We start from the raw sequence: 25,658 nt of genomic DNA on the forward strand, positions 1-25,658 counted from the left end.
AAGGTGTTGGCGTTACATGCTCCGCTGGCTGTTGGGTGTGCAGTGTTTGGGTGCTGCCTATGTTGGAGTCACACATGGGACCACCCATACGGTACACATTATGGGTGGCCATGTTTGTGTGCCGTCCATTTCACTGTGTGTGCAGGTAGGGAGGTGTCAGTCCATGGGGCCTACGCTGTCAGAGTATGTGCTATACGTTCCCTCTTTGCCAGGGCATAGGCATATTGGGTATGCCTCCGTCTGCCTACTGGGGCTGGCACAGTGTGTTCATGGCCCTGAACCCTCTGTGCCTGTGCTGGCCTTGGCAGTTGTGGTGGGCTTTGTGGCCCTTCACCATTATGTCCCTGCAGCAGCTGCTTCCGCAGGATCATATTATGTAGCATGGCACATACTATGAATATGTGGGCACATGTGCCTGGAGAGTACTGCAGGGCTCCACTGGATGTATCCAAGCACCGGAACCGTGATTTCAGCATCCCAAACACACGCTCTATGATTATTCTGGTTTGTGCATGTGCCTCATTATGGCGTTCTTGCATGTGTGTGTGTGCATTTCTGATGGGAGTCATCATCCACGGCTCCAGTGCATAGCCAGCATCCCCCACAAGGTGGCCTTGTGTGATGTCCCCCCTGGCGAATACCTGATACAGCTGTGAGGCATGCCAGATATGGGAGTCGTGGTAGCTTCCAGGGCTGCCAGCACACACATCCATGATAATGCCCTGCGCATTGCACACAACCTGGCAATTGATGGAGGGGAATCCCTTGCGGTTTATGTAGCGCCTACCCTGCTCCCCAGGTGGTGACTTGATTTGTATGTGCGTACAGTCTATCGCACCCAGTACCTCCGGTATTGTGCCACACGGTGGAAGTGGCGCATATTGCTAGCCAACTCCTCCTGAGATCTGGGGAAGTATATATGCTCATGGGCATGTCGTAACATGGCATCCAGAAACTGGTGTAGTACCCTGGATGCTGATGCCTGTGAGATGCCCATTATATCCCCGGTTGGCCTTTGAAAGGTACCTGTAGCCAGTATTCGCAAGCTTACACATACCTTTGTGTCCACTGGGATGGGCTCCCTCTGTTGTTTCTTGTTCTCAGGCGTGGCCGGCACAGCTCCGCTATTTGCTGTAACGTGTCCCTGTCCACCCTGTAACGCTCTACTATCTCCAGGTCTTGTAGCCCCTGGTAGGTTACCCTTGGTCTGAACACTCTCCTTCTCCTCTGAGGCCTACGGTAGTTGTCGGCACCCTCCTCCGCAACTCCGCCTGTCTCTGACACATGCTGATGTATCACGGCCACGGCGGCACCCAACATATACATTTTAAAAGTTCCCCGTGTGTTTACACCTAGAGTGCGGCATTTGGGAATACACGGCTGTGTGTTGTGTGCATTCACACTTTATACTGTTGTGCTGTACACCCGGTGATGTCATAGGGTGTGTCTGTGCGCTGTATCTGTGGATTATCTTCCGTGTTTTACCGTTGGCACTGCAACGCTGTTGCCTTTGGTGTTGCATTACACTTGCCTGCATTGGTTTAGCTTTCGACCTTACCTTACTGTTTCTGCACGTTGCGCATACTATTTCCTGGCTTGCATCCTGCAGAGCCCTGTCATGTGTAGTTTCTGGGACATGGCATATCATGCGTTTTGTCTGCCGCTGTTATGCTACCTCTCTACTTGGCTGTGCTGTATCGGTTCTTCACTCTTTGCATTCTGCTACCTCCCCTACTTTCTTTACATTCATATGCCTCCCTTATCCCGTTTTGTGGGTTTCTGCATGCAGAGTTGTCAGCTGCCGCCAATTGGCCTTCGTGGGTTGATTGGTGTTGATTGCTCATTACGACTCCAATTACACTGCTTCCGCATTTCCTCATATTCTCTGCATCACCTTCCTGTATCCGTTGTTGTTGACGGGGCGGGCGTCACATGACTGGGTTAGGGGAACGTAGTCATCCTCGTGCACATGCATCTCTGGCGCATTGTGTGCTCTCAGCTCAACTATTTCCCCACGCCGGTCCTGCTGCTGTGATGTGCATTGTACAGCCCATGTTTGCTGGGCTCCAATGTGCTTCCTCCTACAGTGGCACACCCTCTGCGGTTGACATGTATTCCTCTGAGCCACTCCTCGGTGTATTACCGCTGCGCCGTTAGGTGGAGCCTTATGCCGGCGGGGTTTTGCGATTCCGTATGAGGTGCCTGATTTGCATGGGATTGACTACTAATTCGTAGTTACGGCCGAACACTGCCGACTCCTTGGCAACCCTTGCACCGTGGATGTGGCTTTCCATGCATACTATGGTGTATTGTGGCTGTGAAGCTGATGTGTATTACACTGCTCTTTTATGACATTGTCATATTATTTCATTGTTTAGCACCTTCCGCGGACATGTCCTGGGGTTCTGCTGTGGTTTCTGCGGACATACCATTTATGTCATTATTTACATTTTGTGCATGTTTTCTTTTGACATTCTCGGTGTCTTTCGCCATTGGCATGTAGCAACAGTATGATACCTGACGTTGACAGCCTTCCGTTACTCCTATGTCATGTTTGGGTATATGTAAACCGTTTTTTTTGGTTTACATTGCCGTGCACTTATGCTACGCCTGCGCCACTTCGTGGATCGCTATATGCCTTCATTTGCATGGTGCAACACCGCACATGGGGTGTTTAACATACCTACGCCGGAGGCGGCGCAACTCAGGCGCATGCCGGTAGTGCACGTGGAATTGGATCGTACCTGAATCGCTCGGCGGCCATATCTGGCATTGTAGCGCCTACGCTATGCGTGCGCCTGGCACAAGGTTCATGAATCCCGGGGGTTGTTTTTTATGGAGAAGAGTGAGCAATGTTACTTTTGAAGAACTCGACTCACAGGCAACAACGTAAATGAAATAGTGAACAGTCTGGTGCAGGAATGAAAACGAATGATGCCTCGGCTCGTACTGTAAAAATGTTTAATAACACACAACAGAAAATAAGTTAAGCGCTTTCATCTGACTAGCAGACTTCTTCAGAACATAATTGGTTGTTGCTGTGCTCATTAAATACCATCATTTGGCGCCAAAAACTATGACAATTTAAATTTAAAAACACACTACACAAATGCAATAATTTCAAAACACACTACTCAAATACAATAAAAATTTTAAAAACACACTGCACAAATGCATAGTAAAATAGGACATCTACATATTTAATTGATATATATTGCTTAATAATATTCATTCTGTAAACCTATAAGTTAATGTATCATTACGTGTATCATCTATTTAAAAGTCCATCTATAAAAACTATCTGTTGAACTATAAAAGCTATTTGGACTTAATTAAATATGGTTTAATACTGATAAAATCATTGATTCCTGGATAACTGGTGGCATCAACATATATCTGCCACCTACTTTCTTTCATAGCCAATAATGCTTTAATATTTCCATCATACGGTGAAGGTCCCACTGTATCAATGATGTTAAATTTAAAATAATGTCTTTCATTGGTGTATGATATATGCCGATATAAGGCATTCTTATTATCCTTAGTTCTAATACTGTATTGATGTTCATAGATGCATCGTTTGATCTGTCTCTTGGTCTTGCCTATGTAGAATGCGTTGCATTCCACACATGTAGCTAAATAAACCACAAACTTCGTGTTACAATTACCATATCTACTATATAAATATGTTTTGTTAATATTGTCCAACTTGCATCCCTTAACCTCATTGATGAATTTGCATTGATTACACGCTTCACATTTTTTGGTGGATGTACTTCCTCCTTTCTTCTTAATACCATTAGATTCCAACAACTTCTTTATATTAAAACCTGTTTTGTATACAATATTGGGATGTATACCCAATATATGTGTAATGTCATCGTTGCGTATAACCTGATTCCATCTTTCTTTAATAAAGGTTTCAATATTGTGAACTATAGATGAATACATTAACACACATACCCTTCGACTATGTTCGTCTTCAGGGTCATTGGCTTGTGTCGAAATCACACTACCAAAATTCCCTAATAGGGACATATACTTTTTGCCCCATTCACTTATAATGTACTTAACTGTGTCGTTCAAAAGGTTTTCTGGATAACCCCTAATAATGAACATAGATTTGATAAAATCCAATTCTTTTAACATAATTTCCCTAGAGGAGGACATGTGGGCAGCCCTAATGCATTGCCCTTTGAAAATGTTCTTGAACACATGGGGAGGGTGATTACTACTGTATACCAAGTAATCATTGGAAAAAGTCTCTTTCCTATAAATACAAGATGTGAAACCATTGTCCCCTTGACTAATATATGTGTCCAAATATGCTATTCCACTAGTACTAATAGAGTGTGTAAATTTGAGAAATTCTGTTGTGTTATTGATGTAACTGATAAAATCAGAAATCTCTTCTATAGGCCCATCCCACAGCACAAAAAGGTCATCTAAAAACCTAGTGTAATGAACAATGTGCTGGAAGTATTCTGATTTGAACAAATATTCAGATTCCCATTCAAGCATCACCAGGTTTGCAAATATGGGAGCACAAGCTGCTCCCATAGCCACACCCCTGATTTGCTTGAAAAACTCATTTTCAAACTAAATGCAATTGTGGTCCAGGACCAACCCCATCATTGTATTTGAGTAGTGTGTTTTGAAATTAATGCATTTGTTTAGTGTGTTTTTAAATTTAAATTGTCATAGTTTTTTGGCGCCAAATGATGGTATTTAATGAGCGCAGCAACAACCAATTATGTTCTGAAGAAGTCTGCTAGTCAGATGAAAGCACTTAACTTATTTTCTGTTGTTGTGTTTTATTAAACATTTTTACAGTCCGAGCCGAGGCATCATTCGTTTTCATTCCTGCACCAGACTGTTCACTATTTCATTTACTTTTGAAGAACGCTATCTTTGGATTTTGCATGTGCAGTCTGTGAAGTTACTTCTTTTCACTAAAGTGAATGAAAAATGTAGTTTATGTTTTATGATTCTTTTAATACAATTGAAAATGTGGGTTTGGGGGCTTGTTTCACTGAAACTAGATATTTTGGTGTAATCTAGGTGTTCCTGCTTTGCAAGTAGAGTGTATGAATCATTTCACTAACTGTAAGCTTATACTGTAAATATAACTGGTTTACCTGGTTTACATAAAATATAGAAGTTTTGATGATACACCATCAATGTAGGTAACCTGTGATGATGCACCAAGAGTGTAAATAAACCTCTAGTAATTCACCAACAATAAAATAATTTAAAAATACGTATATCTATAGTTATCAGTCTATATATAAATATATATAATTACATTTAAATGTTTAAAGTACTGAAAGATCAAACTGCAAAATATTAACCACAGTACAATAAACATTTAAAACACCAAAACTTAACATACTGGAGGAAGCATACACTGTCTTTTAACAGTACTAACTCCAGCCATACTTCCTCAAAAGAGTGATAATAAAGTCCTCCCACTCAACCTTACTAATATCTGCTAACCCAAATCCTAACCCTGCCTCTAACCCCAATCCTACACACGACCTTAATGAAATCCTTCCTGTAAGACTACTACTACTACACACAATGTCTCAGACACAGAACACACACACAAACATGCACACACACACACACACACACACACACACACACACACACACACACACACACACACACACACACACACACACACACAGGAACTCGCACAATACATGTATCACCTAACTTAACCACTACGCTAACCCTACAATTCAAACACACTCATTAAAACTCTAATATATTATCCCCTTAGCTGACCCTAGTTCTAACACACACACACACACACACACACACACACACACACACACACACACACACACACACACAGAGCACAACTATCCCCTAACTTACCACTACCCTAACCCTAAAAGTCAGACACACTCATAAAAAGTCATATATTATCCCCTTATCTGACCCTAACCTCCCCCCAACACACACACACATACTAGCACACACAGATTCCTATGCCCCACCCCCAGTCTCCAAACCCACATGTACCTACAAAATCCATACATTTAATATTATGCAAGTTCGAAATTCAGGGCACAAACACAAATGTTAAACAATTTGAACATTCAGTCTTATTAATATACACAAACAATGCAAACTATCTATAAAGCGTACACATACATGTTTTTATTATACACTTTATCTGGAATCCACTTAAAGGACACCTACTCCTTAATCATAACATTTTTTTTGCAGACTATATTTCTCTCCCTAGAGGATAATCCCCATTATTTCACATATTAAAATAGCATGACTTAGCATTTTTCCTCTGTTTTACTTCTGTCCTTCTCAGCTTTCTCATTATAGACCATGTTGAGGCTAAATTAAATCTCTTGACAGTTTTGTTATGAATTTATCATTTTGACTACAACACGGGAAAGTATATTGCCAAGAAACGTACACAGCAAGATTGCTAAAGACTATTCTTATTTTATGCTCACTGAGATTATAAAGCTCTTCAAGCTCCAAATTCAATGTACTCTTAACTTTGTTCTGTCATTTAAAGCTGCATTCTTTTCATTCTCTGGAGCAGTAAATCCATTAAGCCTTTTGTAGTCTGCAAGGGAATATACCTGATAATAACCACATAAAGTAACATCACTAATAAGATGAGCTTTGCAAACAAGTTAATATGATGCTCAATCTGATTCAGGTAAGTAAGATAGGGCCTGAAACTTGCAAAATATCACTTTATAACATTATATGTTATTTACTGATGCCCTTACAGATAGTGTAAGAACTTTACACAGATGGTGCCAAACATATTTATGAAATAACTATGTAAGAGTCACAAAAACAAAGTTTCTGACATTTTTACTGAGAAATTCCAAAAGTATTTCTCACTCCTTCCATTCTAAGTGAATGGAACTTTATCTGACAAAAAATTGTGAATTTTAATTTAATCAATTTTGTTCTTATAGTGAATTATGAGTAATATGTGGCTTTACTGCTTATGTTAGCATGTCTGTCCCTATGAAGACATCCAGGATTAGAGAAAAATATTAATAAGAAACAATTCTGCTGCTTTTAAGTTTTTAACAGTGTAACTCTTCATATCACAACTTCTTCTTTTGGCTTTTCCCAGTTAGGGGTCACCACAGTGGATCACCTGTGCGCTCATGATTGGCAGTGGAGTTTTTCAGTGTCAAGTTGCCAGCCCGGCGCCCAACCTTCCACAGAAGGCACACACATGCACACACTCACACTTAGGGCCAATTTAGAGTGTCCAATCCATCTACAGCATGTCTTTGGGATGTGGGAAGAAACTGGAGCACCCGGAGGAAACCCACGCAACCACAGGGAGGACATGCAGACTCCACACAGAAGGCACCCCAGCATCGAACCGGAGATCCTCTTGCTGTGAAGCGGCAACGCTAACTGCTGCACCACCGTGGCAGCCCAACTCTTCATATCACAACAAAAACATTTAATGTTTTTCATTCCTGCCCAGAGTGGTCCTTTAATCCCCTTATATCTTTTTGGTATATTTCTATTTAATATTAACAGTTCTTTTGGTGTATTCACATCGTTAGGAACTGGCTTCCTCAACCCTCTGATTTTCCTGTTATTGATAGCCGCAATGTGAAAGGACATGGCATGAGAAACAAAATGTTACTTAGATTGTTTGTCTGAATAGTTAAATTCCTTACAACCAAGTTTTCCTTTAAGTGTCTTTCATGCATTACATTTCAAGGATGTTTATGTTGTTTCTTACCTGATGCTCGTATGTGCCTTTCCAAGTTATGTTTTGTCTTCTCTCCTGCTACATCTTCATCAGACTATCAGTATAACAAAAGACATGATTATTTTAAAGTCATTAACAATCCTTAACTAAATGTGACAACCCTATAGCTAAGGCAAAATACTAGAGCTAAACAACCATCTTATGTTATGTACAATTCTTGTATAATTACTCAGGACAAAGCACACAGTGGCAAAAAAGAAACATTTTACAAAGTGTGTGTGTGTGTGTGTGTGTGTGTGTGTGTGTGTGTGTGTGTGTGTGTGAACTCACACGTTTATATCTATGTGTATACAGTTTTATATATAATAGAGATGCGTAAAAGTTCTGAAGACTACATTGTCTAGAAATTAGCATAGAGAATTAAGGTTCTAAGCTGTGAATAAACTGTTTCCTATAGTCAAGCATACAGATCTTCATTCATTTCACCTCATCTTGCCTACTAGGTCACTTAACCAGACTGTGCTTCCAGGTGACTCTTGAAAGAAGACACTTTGTTCAGAAGACATACCATATTAACAGTTAAAGAAAATAAAGAAATGCACCAGTAGTTAACTCATCTAAGAAGCCTTAACAGCAAGAAAAACAGAACTAGCTGTGTGTAACAAATTATACAAACCTCCAATGGCCATGGTTTATCTGACATACTGAGTCACTGCAACCCAGCAGTGGTGAAAATGCAGAGCAACCTAATACCTGGGTTAAACTAGAACAAGCCAGACTCAAGGACCCATAGAGCAGATAGTGTAACCTGACAATCAAAGGTGTTCCAGTAACTTGGGACTCCACTGTGCATAATACACTGACATACCCTAAAGGACTCTGCAAGGATGTTTTAAACAGAGTCATATCTGCCTGGGACCAAAAATAGAAATATCCCAGTGAGGTTAGAAATGACTGTGTGATGATAATAATAGCATGGTCATAGTTCATGTTGGTATGAATAACTAAAAGGGGGTGCACCTTTTTGGTTATGCAACAGGATATGGTGGTATTATGGAGTACCCTAACAATCAGGGGAACAATGCATCTGCTTAACAAAATCTTCCAATCACCTCACATGGCACCTGATATTGTGAAAAATGTACACATATGGTCAGTTGCTAAGTACATCATGTGAGACAAGAAATTCAGTGCCCATCAGTTTGAGCAAGATCCATAACTAGCCAAAGTGCTTTGCAGCTAATGGGTTTCACTTCTCTCCTCAAGGCCTGTGAGTATTATTCAACTCCAAAGTATCTTTTTCAGGCCTATAATATCTATATACATATATATATATATATATATATATATATATATATATATATATATATATATATATATACACAAAATAAAGGTGAAACTTTCTTTACTAATGGCAGAAGTTTCATTAATAAAATAAATGATTCAAAAGCATTCCTCTGTTTGGAGGATGTTGATATCTGTACTATTACTGAAATGTGGTTTAATGGTGCACATCTCAAATTCCTGGATATACCTCTTTTCATGGTAGCAGATCCAGTAGGATATATGACAGTGTTTCAGTTTTTGTAAAGGAAATTCAGAAATCCATGATTAAGAAAATAATTCATATTTAGAAATTGCTAATACATTATAGATTATACTATAGAAAACTGACTTGCTCGGATTCACACAATAGGGAAATGGAGGCTGATATAATCAAACCTGGACTACTTTAAAGAGCAGATCATTAGTGGACCATATCCTTAGGCCTCCGTGTTAATTGCCAGACAAACATAAAACCTGATCATATCTTTCATTTTATCTTATCTTTGAAAGCGGGGGAAGAGCACTGCATGTGATCATTTTTTTTTAGCCTGAGAGCACTGTCTGGTTAGTTGACTTGCTCACAGTCACACAGTAGACAAATGGAGGCTGAAAGAATGAAACTCTGAGCTATTAGAAGTATCTCATTAACACCTTATGTCCTTAATCATCTGTGTTAATTGTCAGTTAAACATAATGTGGCTTATGTTATTTTTGTTAACTGGGTTAGAACACTCAGACTGAGAGCAATGTCTGGTAAGGTGACCTCCTCAAAATCAAACCTTATTTATAGGATGAAGTTCATTAATGGTTCACATCTCTGTGCTATCCAGCAGATTGTCCAAAATATGCATTTAGGAGCAAAGTGTTACTATGTATTTAGGAGCAAAGTGGCACAACACATGGGCTGATGCCTTGCAGTACTTGGATACGAGTTGGTTTTCTGATTGGGATGCTTTCTATATTACCTCAGCATGACCTTCCTCTTTCTACAAAACTTTCCACACCTGTATTTATTTGGTTGCTACAGATTTGGTGACATGTCCAAAAGACTCATTTCTGCCCTGATCCAAACCAGAGGTTTTCACACATTTTTATTTAACTTTGTTAGCCAAGTAAGTAAACTGGTCCAAAGATCATTTCCAGGCACAACCGAGGCCAAGAGATAGCAATAACTTTTCAAAGCAACAGTTACAATTAGACTACCAAGTTAAATTTCAAATCGACATTTGAATTTGGGTTTCATTATAAGCAATACTTATGGTTTAATACTCTTTGTACTTGTGCTTTGACATTTTATTTGCACAAATACTTTGTAATGGATAACAACTCAATATGTAAAAGATATATGATAAACTGAAAATTAGATGAATGGAACAGCTACAAAATACACCTGATATTGTGAAAAATGTACACATATGGTCAGTTGCTAAGTACATCATGTGAGACAAGACATTCAGTGCCCATCAGTTTGAGCAAGATCCATAACTAGCCAAAGTGCTTTGCAGCTAATGGGTTTCACTTCTCTAACACAGTATGACAGCAAACTTGCTATATTAGTTGAGGAGCACTCCTGCATAAATTCAGTCATACATAGCCTAGTTGTAGTTTCTACCTCCACAGCACCCAAGTTTGCCTGCTGTACCAACCCTTTGTAGTTCACCTAAAAAAGACCTAATACCATGTATGGGCACTTTTCCAATTTCTCCACTGTTATCTTGGATGATATGGACATCCTGAGACAAGTATCTCATGTTCACTGACAACTAACTAATCTTTAGAGAAATTGCTACAATATGTTACTGGAGGCAAGACTCTCACACAAAAACACTCAAAATAGCAGTCAAATAGTCAGTAAAATAAGCATTACAGTCACTGCACATAGTATTGACCCAGCTCATAGACCAGCAGATGCTGAGGCACTTAAAACCAACCTTCTCAAACACCAAAGACCTCCTAGAAAAAAAACTTAGTAACCCCAAAAGCACTCCAACAAAACAACACCTAACACAACACATACAGCCACACCCTTTACAGAATCGACTACAAAGCCCATAAGGCAAGCCACACACTATGCAGTATTTTAATTACAGGGGACTTCATTGTGAGACATACAGAGGTCCCACACACCAGGCTGAATAAGGGGCCAGGATCTTCCACATCATCCATGCACTCAAGTCATTAGACCAAAACTACTAGCATGACTCATTCATAGTCCATGTGGATATAAATGACCTTAGCTGGACCATATGAAGAGAGGTATTATGGAGTTCTCAAACTATGTGTCTAAGGCTAGTATGTGACCTTGCACTAAGCAGCATTCTACCTTAATCAAGGATGATACCTCAATATGAGCAAAAGATGAGTGATTTCAATAATTGCCTTAGTTTCTGTTGTCATTCTAAGGGAGTGCATGATATGGTTAACAGACCATATTGATTTGCCAAGGATGGTCTGCATATGTCCCCTCGAGGATTTTGGCTAAAACATTGTCCTCCCACATAGTGGCTTTTTTAGGCAATGACAAACTGACAAACCTTCTGATGTAGTAAAACCAATCCTAGGGAATCTAAAGATGTCACTGCTCAATACCAGGACCCTAACCAAGAAACTTCACTCTTTCCCAGACTGTTCACACCCTGAAGAATGTGGACATCTGTGCAGTTACCGAGACATTGTCTAAACCTGTGCAAAGTACAGTGGCGGATCCAGGAATTTGTAGAAGGGAGACGTAGTCTGAAACATAGATCACAGAGGAGGAAATGCTGGGGGCAAGGGGCTGTTGAAAGATCATCTTGAGATGCTCTGACAGCATGTGTGGAAAGGACAGGTTTTATTGAGATAGACTTGTGTGCCCTTTCTTGCTATTACTTCATCCATAGCTGACAGTGCAGGGCTTCATACCCTTTCAGTGATAGCCCTTTTAATGTCACAGTTGGTGGCTTCCTGCCATGTGGAAATTACATTGTGGGTAGTGGTTTCATACTCCCATCAAACTAGTGTCAGTGATGCCATCCTGCTATCACTATGAGCATGTTCACTCAAACCCTTCATCCTGTACCTCCTACCTGGATTATGTACTTTTGGTGTAGTTGCATATGGCAGAATCATACCTCTCAACTGTCCCTGATTTTGACTGAAATTTTAGCTCTGTCCTTCTTAATCCCTCCTAGAACTGTTGACATTTGGAGGAAAAGTGGTGAGTTACAGTTAATAAATACTGACAATAATTATAGATTAATTTTACTTCAGAAAATGGATATTAATTCATATTTTTTTTATTCTGTCAATGTCTTTAGTTAATAGTACAAATATTTTACAAGTGTCCCTGATTGTCCCTGATTATTTTATTTATTTTTACTTTTATTTTATTTTATATTTGTTGACCGGGCTGGTCCAGCTGGATATATTTCCATTTTCAGTAGAGGCCTGGGGAGAAAAGCTCCACATATAAACCACCACCATACAAAAAAAATGTTTACAATAAACAAGAAAGGTATTACAGTTTAAATTATGGGAAGACTATGAGACACACTACATTAATGCATAATACACCTACAGATCATTTTCCAGTATGAATATCTAGGGCAACCCCAAGACATTATTAAAATACATTTAAATCCTTGGTTATTCTAGTTTACTCCATACAGTTACTATTTCCAAGGGGTTAAACAGTAACAGTCTAAAGGAGGAAGTATAAAGACATGTCAGGAATACTACCTTCAGGATACATTCATAACCAAGTAGAAAAGATAGCTAATTGGTGCCTAAGTAGTAGAGATAGCTTATAGGTGCTACTAATTTAGAGGAGTAGACAGGAAAGTGTGGAGGAAAGTAGGAAGTCAAGAGATGACAGCAGAGAAATCCAGAGGATCAGTCTGGTTAACAGCAAGGGCATAGCCAGTGAGGTTTTAAGGTGTTTCTTAAGACTTTGTTTAAAGAGAGGAAGGGATGGAAGTGAAGTTAGGTCAGATGGCAAGAGGTTCCATTGTTTTCCAGCGGTATTGGAGAACAGTGAGTCCCCAGCTAAGTTGTTAGACTTGGTGGTACTAGCTAGAAGTTTATTGGGAGAGTGTAAGGAATTAAGATTCCTATAGGGTGCTATAAGGTTGTTGAGTATTGGTGTGTTGTTGGGTTGGTAAAAAATCTTATGAATAATGGAAAGTATCAGAAGACTTTTTAGTTTGAGCCAGTCTAGCTGGTGAAGGTTAAGACAGTGGTGAGTTCTATATGGGTTTCCAGTGGCAAATCTAGCAATACTATTATAAGAGTTGGCTAGTTTAGTAAGATTATATTTTTTTAGATTAGTGTATATGGGCACACCATACAGAAGAGTTGAAATTAGATGGGAGTGGGCAATAGTCATTCTGGCTGTTGGAGTTAAGAAAGGTTTTATCCTATATAGGGAGCCCAGTTTTTTTATTAACAGATTTAATGGTGTTATTAATGTGATTGTCAAAGGTGAGGTTATTATCAATTGTGATTCCTAATAGTTTGGTGGAAGAGTTGGGGGATATAAGGGTGCCATTATTGGATTGAATGGAGAAATCTATGGGGGAGGACTTACTGTTTGTTGCAAACAGTAGTAGCTTGGTCTTTTTGGCATTCAAAAGAAGGCACTGTTTCAAGAACCATGTCTCTACTGTGTTGAAAGCTGTCTGGGTTAAAGATTGAAGTTCAGATATAGAGTAGGCAGAGCATATGATCGTAGAATCATCAGCATATTGTATACAGGTGGCTTGAGGAATAGCTATTTGAAGGTCACTGATGAATAAAGAGAAAATAAGAGGGCCAAGAATAGAGCCCTGAGGGACTCCAAGGGAGATTAGGAAGGTGAGATGATGGTTGATTCTCCCAAAGAACAGCTTGCTGTCTATTACTAAGGTAAGACGTGAACCAGAGAATTGCTTTGGCATCAAGAGAGAGGGATAACAGAGTGTCTGAGTAAGAGATGGTTAACCATATCAAAGGCTTTAGACAGGTCGATGAAGAGTGCTGATGAGAGGGTGCTATTATTATGGTTATTATTAATGGTGTTGGTGAAGAATAGGAGAGCTGAGGTGGTACTATGAAAAGGTCTGAAGCCATGGTGACAGTTTGCTAGAATGTTATGTTGAATTAAGTAGTCCATTAGCTGATGGTGAATACATTTTTCCATAATCTTGGCTAATGAAGAAAGGAGAGTTATAGGCCTGTAGTTAGAATAGTAATTAGAGTTACCTCCTTTGTGTAAAGGAATAATATGGGAGATTTTCCAGAGATCTGGAATGGTTCCTTCAGTTATGGTACGGTTTATCAGGATGGATATAGGATAGGTGACTACTTTAGCTGCTTGCTGTAGCTATTCAGATGGTAACTTATCGGCAGAGGGGGTAGAAGGCTTAAGTTTATGGATACGTTTTTGGATGTAAGAGGTGGAGATGGGCTGTAGTTGGAATGTTGGCCGAGTATCAGGTGGGGAGTTAGGTAGATCTGAGTTGTCTGTAGCTAGTTGACTGGCTAGAGTTTGTATGGTATCTGTGAATAAGGTATTAAAGGCATTGGCAGTTTGATGGGAGGTATTGTTTTCTGACCCTAGAGGGGAAGGAGTGCTAGAGTGGCCTGGATGAAGGAGCTTATTTAAGCTTGCCCAGAATTTGTGTGGACTATTGTGGTGAATTTGCTGCAATTTGCAATAGTAGATTTGTTGTCAGAGAGAATAGCTTTTTTTTGTAGCATTTCTCAACTGTCTAAAGGTTTGTTGTTCTGAGGTATTTCTGGTTGCTCTCCACTTAGCCCAGGATTTATTTCTAAGTAATATTTTTTGTCTGGTATCTTTTGAGAGCCTGGGGGCAGGTTTGGATTTTGTTCTAATAGATCGTTTAGGTGCATGCCTGTCAAGGATTGTTAAGAATTTGTTTTTGAAATATATAACAGCTTCTTCTTCAAGAGGGAGAGTTTGTAGAGGGTTCCAGTCACAGGCACTAAGTTCCATTTGAAATAATACAGGCTGAAAGTTTTTCTTGGTTCGAGAAGTCCTATAGTTGGGGGCGTTGGTAATGTCATTCTTTTGTCGTATGATGTAAGTAAGCATGTGATCACTTACATCATCAGGCAAGGTTCCTACTTTATAAGTATGTTCTTGTTTATTGATTAGTATCCAGTCTAGTATAGTTTCTTTATTGTTTGGTTTGTTAATTCTTGTGGTGGTGATGATAGTTTGGTTAAAGCTATGCAAATTAATTTGAGAAGAAGGATTATCTGTATTGATACTATTCCAGTCAGTATTGAAATCTCCTAGAATAATAGTTTCTTGTGGGTAAGTAGTAGATATCCAGCACAGGATATTCTCTATTGTAGTAATGTTATTACCTGGGGGTAGGTAGATACAGATTATGTATAGTGCCTTGCTGGGGTTGAGTTGAAATCTAGTAATTAAGAGTTCAACTTTACTATCTTGAGGTGGGTTATAAGGTATAGAGGAGATGTGTAGTTCATTTCTAAACAGTAGGTCTACTCCTCCTCCTTTGCATTTTACTCTGTCGTGTCTCAGTATATTGTACCCTGGGGGGGGTTATTTCATTATCCTTAGCTGTGGTTTTAACCAGGTTTCTGTAAGACAGAGGATGTCAAAGGAGTGAATATCAAGAAGAGCATGGAGATGGGCAACTTTTTTGTTAATACTGTGGATATTGAGATGACCTATTAGTAAGAAGTTAAAGAGACTGGTCTGGGTAGTAAGGGTGTTGGGAGAGGTACTAAGAATAGGTATAGTAGAGAGATTAGAAGGGCCTGGGTTAGGGTGGATGTCACCATCTTTTACGGTGGGAGATTTTAGTGCAGAAAGAGGGTTAGAATTAAGGCTGGGTAGATATTTAAATTTTTTACTGTGGGGTGGTTTAATTTCATGGGTGTAAGTCGATGATATTTAGGTAGCAAGTAGCAGGAAGTGGAGATTATATTTATTTGGGGATGGGTAAGGACATTGTTATGTATAGATGTTTGTTTAGGAGAGTAGTTGAGGTAGTAGTAATTTGCCTTTTCAAAAGAGGTGAGGAGATAGGTAGTGGTGAGGATAGGTATAAGAGTGGCTAAGAGTATTACCAAGGATAGGATAGTTTTAGTTGTTGTAGACATATTACTTAGTAAATGTGTACTGTTACTGCCAGGTAGGGATAGGATGCAATAGTATCAGATAAAAAAGTTAAGATAGGGTAGTAGAGAAGAGAAATGCTACAGGTAGAGAAGTTTTTTTCAAGTAGTATATAGGTAGGTAGGGTAGTAACGAATGATAAATGGGAAGGGTAAAGAAGTTGTATAATGCTAAGGTAGGAAAGAAGTGATGAAGAGCTTGTATGGGTAAAGAAGCTGTTTAAGGTAGTGAAGAGTTAAGGTAGGGTAGTAAAGAAGAAAAAATGCTAAGGGTGGAGAGGCTGATGAAAGTTGTATAGATAGGGGTAGTAAGAGACAGAGTAATATAAAAGCTATAAAAGGATGGGAGTGGCTTAGGTAAATTGACTTGAGCCTGGGATAGGTTGGATAGGAGAGAGGGTGTGGTTTTAGGAAGTATAAGGTTAGGACAACCGGGGGTGGGTGGGAATTGGGGGTAGGGTAGGGGAGCAGAGTGATCCCGTAGGGCGAACAGAGCGGGAAGAGCCAAGTGGTTCTGAAAGGCAATCAGTTTTACAGTAAGACTGAAATTTACAAAACTTTAGTAGGTATGTGGCACTTCTTTGAGACACTAACTCCTGTGAAATACTGGTGGAGTCCTGTTTATCTACCTAGGTTCATAGGTTCATAGGTTCATATTAGGCTATCTGACCTAGGGCATTTACAAGCCTAGCCAGAGTGTGTTTGGCTTTCGCCACCCTTCTTAGATTAGTTGACTGTGCCTCTGTATAGTAGGTCACAGAAGATTTAAAGGCCCATTGTTAGTTACCGTGCCTCTGTCTAGCAGTGACACAGAAAAAGATCCCAGGGGTGGGCAATCTCCCATCCAAACATCAAGATTCTTCTTGAAAGACTCTGTCTGACATGGATTGGGATTTTGTTCCAGAGTGAGGAGCCCCTGGGATATGAATCTGTCCTCCAGCATGGTCTATTTATTTCTGTGCTGAGGTTTAAGTCACTGGAGCATGTAGTTCTGATGGATTTGGATTTCTTGGGGTGGAGCATGTCCATTAATTCTGGGTTGGACATGGCTTTATACGTCAGGCACAGATCACTTCTGAGTAGGCGGTAAGCAACTGAGTAGAGCTGGAGTTTCTTTAGCCTAACTGCGCAGGGCATCTGTTTGAGTCCCTTGATCCTCTTGGTGAGGTACTTTTGGGGTCTTTCTAGTTGTAGCAGGTGTCGGGTAAGGTACATCCAAAATGGGGCATTGTATTCAATTATGGGCCTGATGAGTGATGAGTAGAGGGGCACAATGACCTCTCTTGATCTAGATGTGAACCTCTTCATGATAAGGTGGGCTATATAGAATGTCTTTCTAACCACTTTGGCAATGTGATTGTCAAAGGAGATTACACAATCTACTTGGGTCCCCAAATCCCTAATTACTTCTTCTGTACTTAATGGATTACCACCTATGTGGTAATTTGTGAGCACTTTGTTTTTCCCAAAGGGGATGACTATGCACTTTTTAGCATTTAGCTTAAGGCCATGGCTCTGGCACCAGTTATCCATCTCTGTGTGACCTTTTTGGAAGATGCTTGTGTCAGCCGGTGAGTTGATTATGGCCACCAGTTTGCAGTCACCTGCAAACTTTGTCAGCCATAGTCCTCCTGTTTTAGCCTGTACCTCAGAAAAATATATACCAAACAAGAGAGGTCCCAGGACTGAGCCTTGTGGGGCGCCACTTGTAACTGGTTTACGGTCTGACATGGCACCTGCAATTCTGACCATGTGGGTTCTATCCCTAAGCCAGTTTGCAACCCATCTTGTGACATAGGGGTTGATATTTAAGCTGGTGAGCTTATTTATGATGCCCAAGTGGGGTATTGTGTCGAAGGCTTTTGCAAGGTCAAGGTAGGCTGTGTGGACTACATTCCCTTCGTCTATGGCCTTGGTGACTGTTTCAAAGAATTTGACCAGGTTCAGAAGGCAAGATCTGCCCTTAACAAAGCCAGGTCAGGGGATCCAGTGTTTGGAGGTTCCCAATGTCTTTGTTTATGAGTTCCATGATGATACGCTCCATAGCCTTGCAGACCAGGCTAGTTAGGCTTATAGAGGCATTCGGGGTCCATTTTGGCACCACCTTTATGGAGTGGGACCACTGTTGCTGTACGCACTTTGGGTACATATCCTGTTGTAAGGCTGAGACTGAACAGTGATTTTAAGTGAGGGTTCAGTTCTTCTTGGAGCTCATGTAAAATGCAGCCCGGGACACCGTCCAGTCCCATTGATGCTGTGTTTTTTTCTTTGGAGAGGGCAGCTCTCACCTGTGCATCTGTGATGTCAGGGAGGCTAGACTCTGTTGGGATAGTCATTTGCTCATTTGGGGGGGTGGGAGAAGTTTGCACTGAACCTGTCTGCCAGGATGTTGGCAATGTCTGTGGGTTCAGTGTATTTTTTGTCATTTTGCACTAACTCAGAGCATATCTGGGAGTTTCCACCCAGGTTTCTGACATAACTAAAGAAAGCCTTGTGATTATCTTTAGCATCTTGCATTTTTCTTTCGAAGCTAGCCTTAGATGATTTTATGAGGATAAGTAGTTTCTTGCTAGTACTGATCAGAGGTGCCTTCCCTTTCAGGGATTTTGCTGTATCATGTAGTAGCTTCCTCCTTCTGTTGTACAGCTTATTTATGGCTGGGGTCCACCAGCCAGGTCTCCTGCCTTTGAAGGAGTGTGGTTTTATTTGGGATAGCGATCCATGCATTCCTGTGGGTATCCATAGAATCGTTTGTAAAGATTCTGCAGTTTGGGCCGTATTTTCCACTGGCCCTGGGGCTTTGAAGGATTCCACCTTGGTTTTGAGAAGTGGAAGTTTGCTTTGAGAAGTTTTTGACCGTGGTTTTCCTTTGCTGGGGTGGGGACAGGATATGGATGTCCATAGTGATTAATTTATGGTCAGATCTTACCAATGAGGGGTATACCTCTGGTATGGAACATAGAGTCCCCATGTTGGTGATGATCAGGTCCAATATGTTTTCCCCTCTTGTGGGAGTGGTGACCAGTTGTTCCATAGCATCTGAGTTTATAAATTCTAGGAACCGTTGGGCTAGGGTGTTGGGGCTTTAGTAGTGCTCCCAGTCTATGTTTGGGTAGTTAAAATCACCCAATATAATGGTATTTGGAGAGACCTTCATATTCTCCAGTGTCTTCAGGAAAGCTGAGTGGGGTTCCCAAGTTTGGGAGGGTGGTCTGTAGCAGGCTACAAACTGGAAGGCAGTTTTGCCCACTATTAGTTGCACATGGATGGTCTCAGATGTTTTGTGCAGTGCCACTAGCCTGGAGGTATGGGTATCTTTGATGATTATCCTCTTAATGGATCGGTCCGAGTTTTGGGGCGAAAAAGCATAGTATAAGAGAGTATGGCCACGTAGTGCTGGGGTGCTCTCGGAGCCTTGAACCAGGTTTCTGTTACTGCACAGATATCAATATTCCCTGAGCAGGGAGGCCTCAGTGCGTGCATCCTGAAGTTTAGACTACTGGCATTGAGCAGCATTACTCTTAGTTTCTTTTTCCTTGTGTTGTCTAAGGAGGTGGGTTTGTCTTTTGAGCCTTGCCTAAGAAGGGCACTATGGGGGTTGGCCAGTATTTGAAAACCCAGGGTGACAGGTGCAAGCCATCCCTAGTGAAGCAACGTGGCTTGTCAAGCATGTCATCCCAGGCTGAAAGACACTGAATCCCCTTTGAGTGACACCAATGCTTTAGCCAATTGTTGAAATTGATAATTTTGTCTTTATACTGTGGTATCATTCTTGGTGAGGGTAAGATACTACTCAAGGTCAGGGGCTCCTCTATGTCTCTTTTCATGTAATCCAGGGAGGTACGTCTCAGGTCATTCACACCAGCATGGACAATGACGGAGTCATATTTGTACTTGCTTTGGAGTGATCTGAGTGCTTGTGTTATGTGGTGGATCCTGGCACCCGACAAGCAGCTTACAGTGACCTTCTCCTTGTTCAGCCTGGTGAGAGGGACGTCAGTGTGTCTGACAATAGAGTCACCTATTACAAGTGTATTAGGTGTGTTGTTTTGTAAGGGCTGTGACTGTGTGGCACACTGACTTTGTGAACTATGTGATAAGTGGGTATTGTTGTGGGGTAGCAGTTGCTTGGATGTCTGCTTTGGAGGTCTCTGTTGCTTGGGCAGATTTTTTATTTAGAGCCTCCGAGTATGTTTTTGTGTGTTTATTTGTTTGGTTTGCTGTTGCGATAGGTCTATGTGAGAATTGATTTATGGTGTGTGTGATTACCTTCTCCTCCAGACTGACCATGCCAGTACTATGTTGAGAGAGCTCAGCCTCCAGTTTGGCTATATAGTTGCATCTCTCACATATATTTGAGCTTGTTGGGAAGATGAGAGGGTGGTCTGTGTACATTAGGCAGTTGTAACATTGCCTCAAGATTCCCATATTCACCAGCTGGACTGGAGAGTAAACCTGAAACTGACTTTTGGACATGCCAGAATTACTTTTTGACTTGATCATAAAGGACCAATACAAGTACTTAAAGGGAGTATAAGAGGGTGTAGTGCTTTAGTTTATTAGTGCCTTATAAGACACTTATCCTAGCTACTGCTGGGTTTTAGAAGGAAGAAATAGAGTGCTTACACTTTGAGATTTGGAACAGTTCTAAGGAAAAGGTGAAGAGCAGACTTTGTGGGCAGGAATAGTTTAAACCTGATTAAAGCGGCTGCCATTTATCAAAAAGCAAGAGAAGTTTTAAGAGAAGGGGATCAAGGAGTTTGGAAATGACCCAAAATGGCCAATAAAACTACAGTTTCCTTGCAGTAACCACTCCCACAGGGGCAGGCAGGATGTTCAGTGTTTACCACTGCCCACTAGTGAACACAAAGACTTCCCTTTAGCCCAAGCAAGCAATGGCCTCAAGAAACATACAAACAGTTCAGAACAGCAAATCTGTAAATGAACTTTTTTAAGAAAAAGCAAAGATTTTTTTTTTGTTAAAGTAGCAACAAGTTAGAACAGTGCAATAAATGACCCCACGCTTGAGTGCTAGGCCAGAGACAGGTAAAATGCAAGTTAAAGAAAAAAATTATTTTAAAAAAAGTGCAACACAGGAAATGCAGTAAACAGGCTCTAGATGTGTTCTAAATACAGTTCCTAATACAGATATCAAGTTTAGCAAGCTGGAAAATGCCAAAAAGTAGGCGGCAATGCAGAAATCTTAACAAATAATCTGAAGAAAACTACTTAAAATCTCAAAAGTGGCTCCTTTCTTCTCTCAGCGCTTTCTCCTCTTGATGGGTGCTTCACCAACAGCCAACAAGTCTGAAAAGACTTATTATGGGAGAAGGAATAAGAAGCAGTAATATAGCAGCAATCTTTAGTTAAGGTAAGTTAGTTTCTAGCTCTTCTGTCTTACTGACTAACTGACTTATAGGTTAAAGTCTTCTATTTCCTTTCAATGGGGTTAGCTATGTAAAAAGTTAAACTTGGCTAGCTAAAAATAGGTTCATATAGCAACTCTAGAGAAATTTAGTATACAGGTAGAATACAGGGATTACAAGCTGTGTACTTTGCTACCCTCTAGTGGCAAAACAAAGGAAACTGCACCTAGTCTCAGAACAAGTTTGTGAAAAGGGTTGGATGGCCTCGGGGTAGGTCCACAGGTGTGCTGGCCCAACAACAGGAATATGATAAACAGTATAATATGTTAGAGTTACAGTAAAAATCATTAGGTTATCACCTACGCAATGAGGCAGTAGGAAGCACTTCTAGGTGCTCCAGGGTGGGTTCTACCAATAAGGTATTCTTTCAGTTCAGTTGGGAGGTTCCTTAGATGTACTAGGTAGCTGCTGGAAAGATAGCCCGTGTCACAGCACAAGGCTTCAAGCTGTAAGAGAAAAAAGAGAAAACTATGAAGAAAGCCTGGTTGATGTCCTTGCAGTAGAGGGAAAGAGAGGTGGTGAGGTAGTGTGGAAGTGAGTAACTGAGTGAAGTAAGAGAATCACTAGAGTTTAACACTGGTGGACAGAATATTGACTCTAAAACAGTAAAACAGAGGCACATAAATCACAAAATAAATTAAATAAAACACACATCATTCTTAGCGTGAGACACAATACATTTAGATGAACTACTAAGCAAATAATTAGCTAGTGGATTTATATCAACAGCGTACAGTGTCAGACTCAGTAGAGTAGGAATGTTAAGAAAGGCTGCCTAACTATTGTAACAGAGAATTTGCAAAGCAACATAAAATACACACTGCTACAATAACATTTCTGAGGTATGGAACACTTAGATAATCATACATATAACTTAGTAAAAATAACATATATAGGCTAAGGTAGAGCACAATATCAACATTAAACAGAGAATATACAATATAGGACTGTTGTGGCATTCACTACATTCAGATATTATACACATTTAACTTCCTTCAGACTACCAATGCGTTTTATTAACATTATCCCCCTAGAATATTAGCATAGACAAAATAACGGCAGCAGTTGTGGTCTGTATGTTTTACTGCTGCTTGAACTGCTTATATAGCTAGGACTGTAGCTTTATACAGATAACATACAATACCTAAATGCAATGTCGTTAAAATGCACAAACACTTTTAAATTATGTAACTAATCCTGGTGTAGCAGACAGGACTAGGGGAAAGCATTTTGCTTTGTGAGCAGCTCAGGAATTAAATTTAGTGCCTGAAGGTTTTATAAGATGGCTAAATCACAGAGGAGTAGCGAATGTTAAGTATCAGCGCTCTGTGCCTGTACACAACTCGAGCAAGTTACAGTTGATAGCAGTGCTCTGCGCTAAGTTACCTGAGCAGACCAGGAATAAAATTCAGTGCCAGAAGGCTTTAAAGATGGCTAAAATATCGCTGAGGATTAGTGAATGCTAAGTATCAGCGCTCTGTGCCCGGGCACAACTTGAGCGAGTTACAGTTGTTAGTGCTCAGCGCTAAGTACCTGAGCAGACTGGGAATTAAATTTAGTACCAGAAGGTTTTTATAAGATGGCTAAAATATCGCTGAGGATTAGCGAATGTAAAATATCAGCGCTCTGTGCCTGGGCACATCTCGAGCAGGTTACAAATGGTAACTGTGCTTTGCGCTAAGTTATCTGTAAATAGCAAATGGAAGTGAGCAATATTTTAAGTTAAATAACATCACTAAGTGTCTGAGCACATATAACAAGAGCTGCAGCCAAAAACTGAGCTCTGTGCTGTGTTAACTGCAGCCTCTTTGGAGGTGAAAGTTCCACTTTATCGTCTGAGCAGTTCTACAGGGTATGCATTCATTCAGAGTAGAGGTCGATAAGGAAATAGTATTACAAGCCACAGAAAGTGATGAAATTAATAAAAATAACTAGGGTATTCATGACTGAGCAATCTTATATTGCTCCTAGGGGCTTTTGGTCATTAAAACCGCTCATATATGGTCAGAGAATACCATGGCACACCAACCGGGAAAGGACGCTCAGAGCTCACATAATTAGTAGTAGGAGGAGCAGCTGAAATTGCAGTTATACATGAAAATACCTGCTTCATTCATACAATGCCTAAATAACTCCACGAGAGACCACAAAATTAGGACATAGCAAAATACAAAAAAATAGTAAACTTACGGACAGCACACCACGCAGAAGACAGGGGGATGTTCTACCAAGGAGTGTAGGTTTAAAAATGGCACCACAGGACCTAACCAATATTTATAGGCTAAGGCAGGGCTAAAGAGAAAAGAAAGGAGGGGGTGGGAGGTGCAAAGGCACTGGAGCAGAGGAGGGGGCGGGAAAGAAGTAAGCTATCCTATGTGGATGGTCTGCACTGTTAGTAGGGAGAGGTCATCGTGGAGTAAATAAGGAGCTACGTAGTAGAGGTTTTCCAGGGAGGTAATCAGTTTTACAGTGAGACTGTAATTAACAAAACTTTAGTAGGTATGTGGCACTTCTTTGAGACACTAATTCCTGTGAAATACTGGTGGAGTCCTTTTTGTCTACTTATTATGGGAGAAGGAATAAGAAGCAGTAATATAGCAGCAATCTTTAGATAAGGTAAGTTAGTTTCTAGCTCTTCTGTCTTACTGACTAACTGACTTATAGGTTAAAGTCTTCTATTTCCTTTCAGGGGGGTTAGCTATGTAAAAAGGTAAACTTGGATAACTGAAAATAATGATCAGCTTTAATAATTGGCTTAATTACTGGTGTCATTCTAAGGGGATCCAATGTCTGTCTGCCTGGGATGACATGCTTGACAAGCCACGCTGCTTCGCAAGGGATGGCTTGCACCTGTCACCCCTGGGCTTCCGGATATTGGCAAAGGCTCTTGCCACCCCTATAGTGCCTTTAGGCAGGGGCTCAAATGATAAACCTACCGGGCTAGAAAACAAAAATGGAGAAAAACTAAGGGTAATACTGCTCAATGCCAGAAGTCTAAACCTCAAGATGCACGCCCTCGAAGCCCTCCTCAGTATGGAGAACATCGATGTTTGTGCTGTGACTGAAACCTGGTTCAAGGCACCTGAGAGCACCCCAGCACTATCAGGTTATACCTCATATCATGCGTTCCGGCCCCAAAATCTGGACCGAACCACAAAAGGAGGAGGAGTATCCATATTCATAAAGGATACCCACACCTCCAGGTTAGTGGCAACGCACGAAGCATCGGAGACCATCCAGGTGCAATTAACCATAGGTAAAACTGCCCTAAGGTAAAACTGCCCTACAGTTTGTAACATGCTACAGACCACCTTCTCAAACTCAGGAAACCCACACAGCCTTCCTGAAGACACTGGAGAGTATAAATGTCTCTCCAAACACACCACCATCATATTGGGTGACTTCAACTACCCAAACATAGACTGGGAACATTACTCAAGCCCCAACACCCTAGCCCAAAGGTTCCTTGAGTTCATAAACTCAAATGCTATGGAACAACTAGTCACCATTCCCACTAGAGGAGAAAATATACTAGACCTGATCATCACAAACATGGGGACAAAATGCTCAAACACAGTATATCCCTCATTGGGTGAGATCAGACCATAAATTAATCTCACTGGAGATCCACATTCCGGCCCCCCCCCCAGCAAAAGAGCACAGTGAAGAACTTCTCAAAAGCAAACTTCACACTTCTTAAGACTGGGTGGTATCCTTCAAGGCCCCCGAGCCAGTGGAAACCACAACCCACGCTGCTGAAACCCTTACAAATGCCTCTGAGCACCTCCAGGAATGTATGGATCAAGCAATCCCTAATAAAATCAAGACCCTTTCCACCAAAGGCAGACGCCCAGTCTGGTGGACTCCAGCCATAAACAAACTCTACAACAAGAGGAGAAAGCTACTACATGACAGAGCAAAATCGCTTAAATGGGAAGGCATCTCTGATCAATACTAGCAAAAACTACGATCACTCATAAATCATCCAAGGCCAACTTTGAGAGAAAAAATACTTAGCTAATGACACAAAAGACAATCATAAAGCCTTCTTT

General features: G+C 40.7%; 1 protein-coding gene across 1 annotated transcript in view; it reads right to left on the reverse strand.

Moving 5' to 3' along the window:
* Positions 1-25,658, reverse strand: part of LOC122794942 (adhesion G-protein coupled receptor F2-like) — a 632,398-nt gene that overhangs the window by 273,671 nt on the left and 333,069 nt on the right. The window contains exon 3 of the mRNA XM_044063537.1: positions 7,757-7,820. Within this exon, the coding sequence (XP_043919472.1) occupies positions 7,757-7,820 (64 nt within the window). The remainder of the gene's footprint in view (positions 1-7,756; positions 7,821-25,658) is intronic.

Source organism: Protopterus annectens, chromosome 2.part1 (genome assembly GCF_019279795.1).
Source record: "Protopterus annectens isolate FY-2018-M chromosome 2.part1, PAN1.0, whole genome shotgun sequence".
In the NCBI taxonomy this organism is placed as follows: Eukaryota; Metazoa; Chordata; order Ceratodontiformes; family Protopteridae; genus Protopterus; species Protopterus annectens.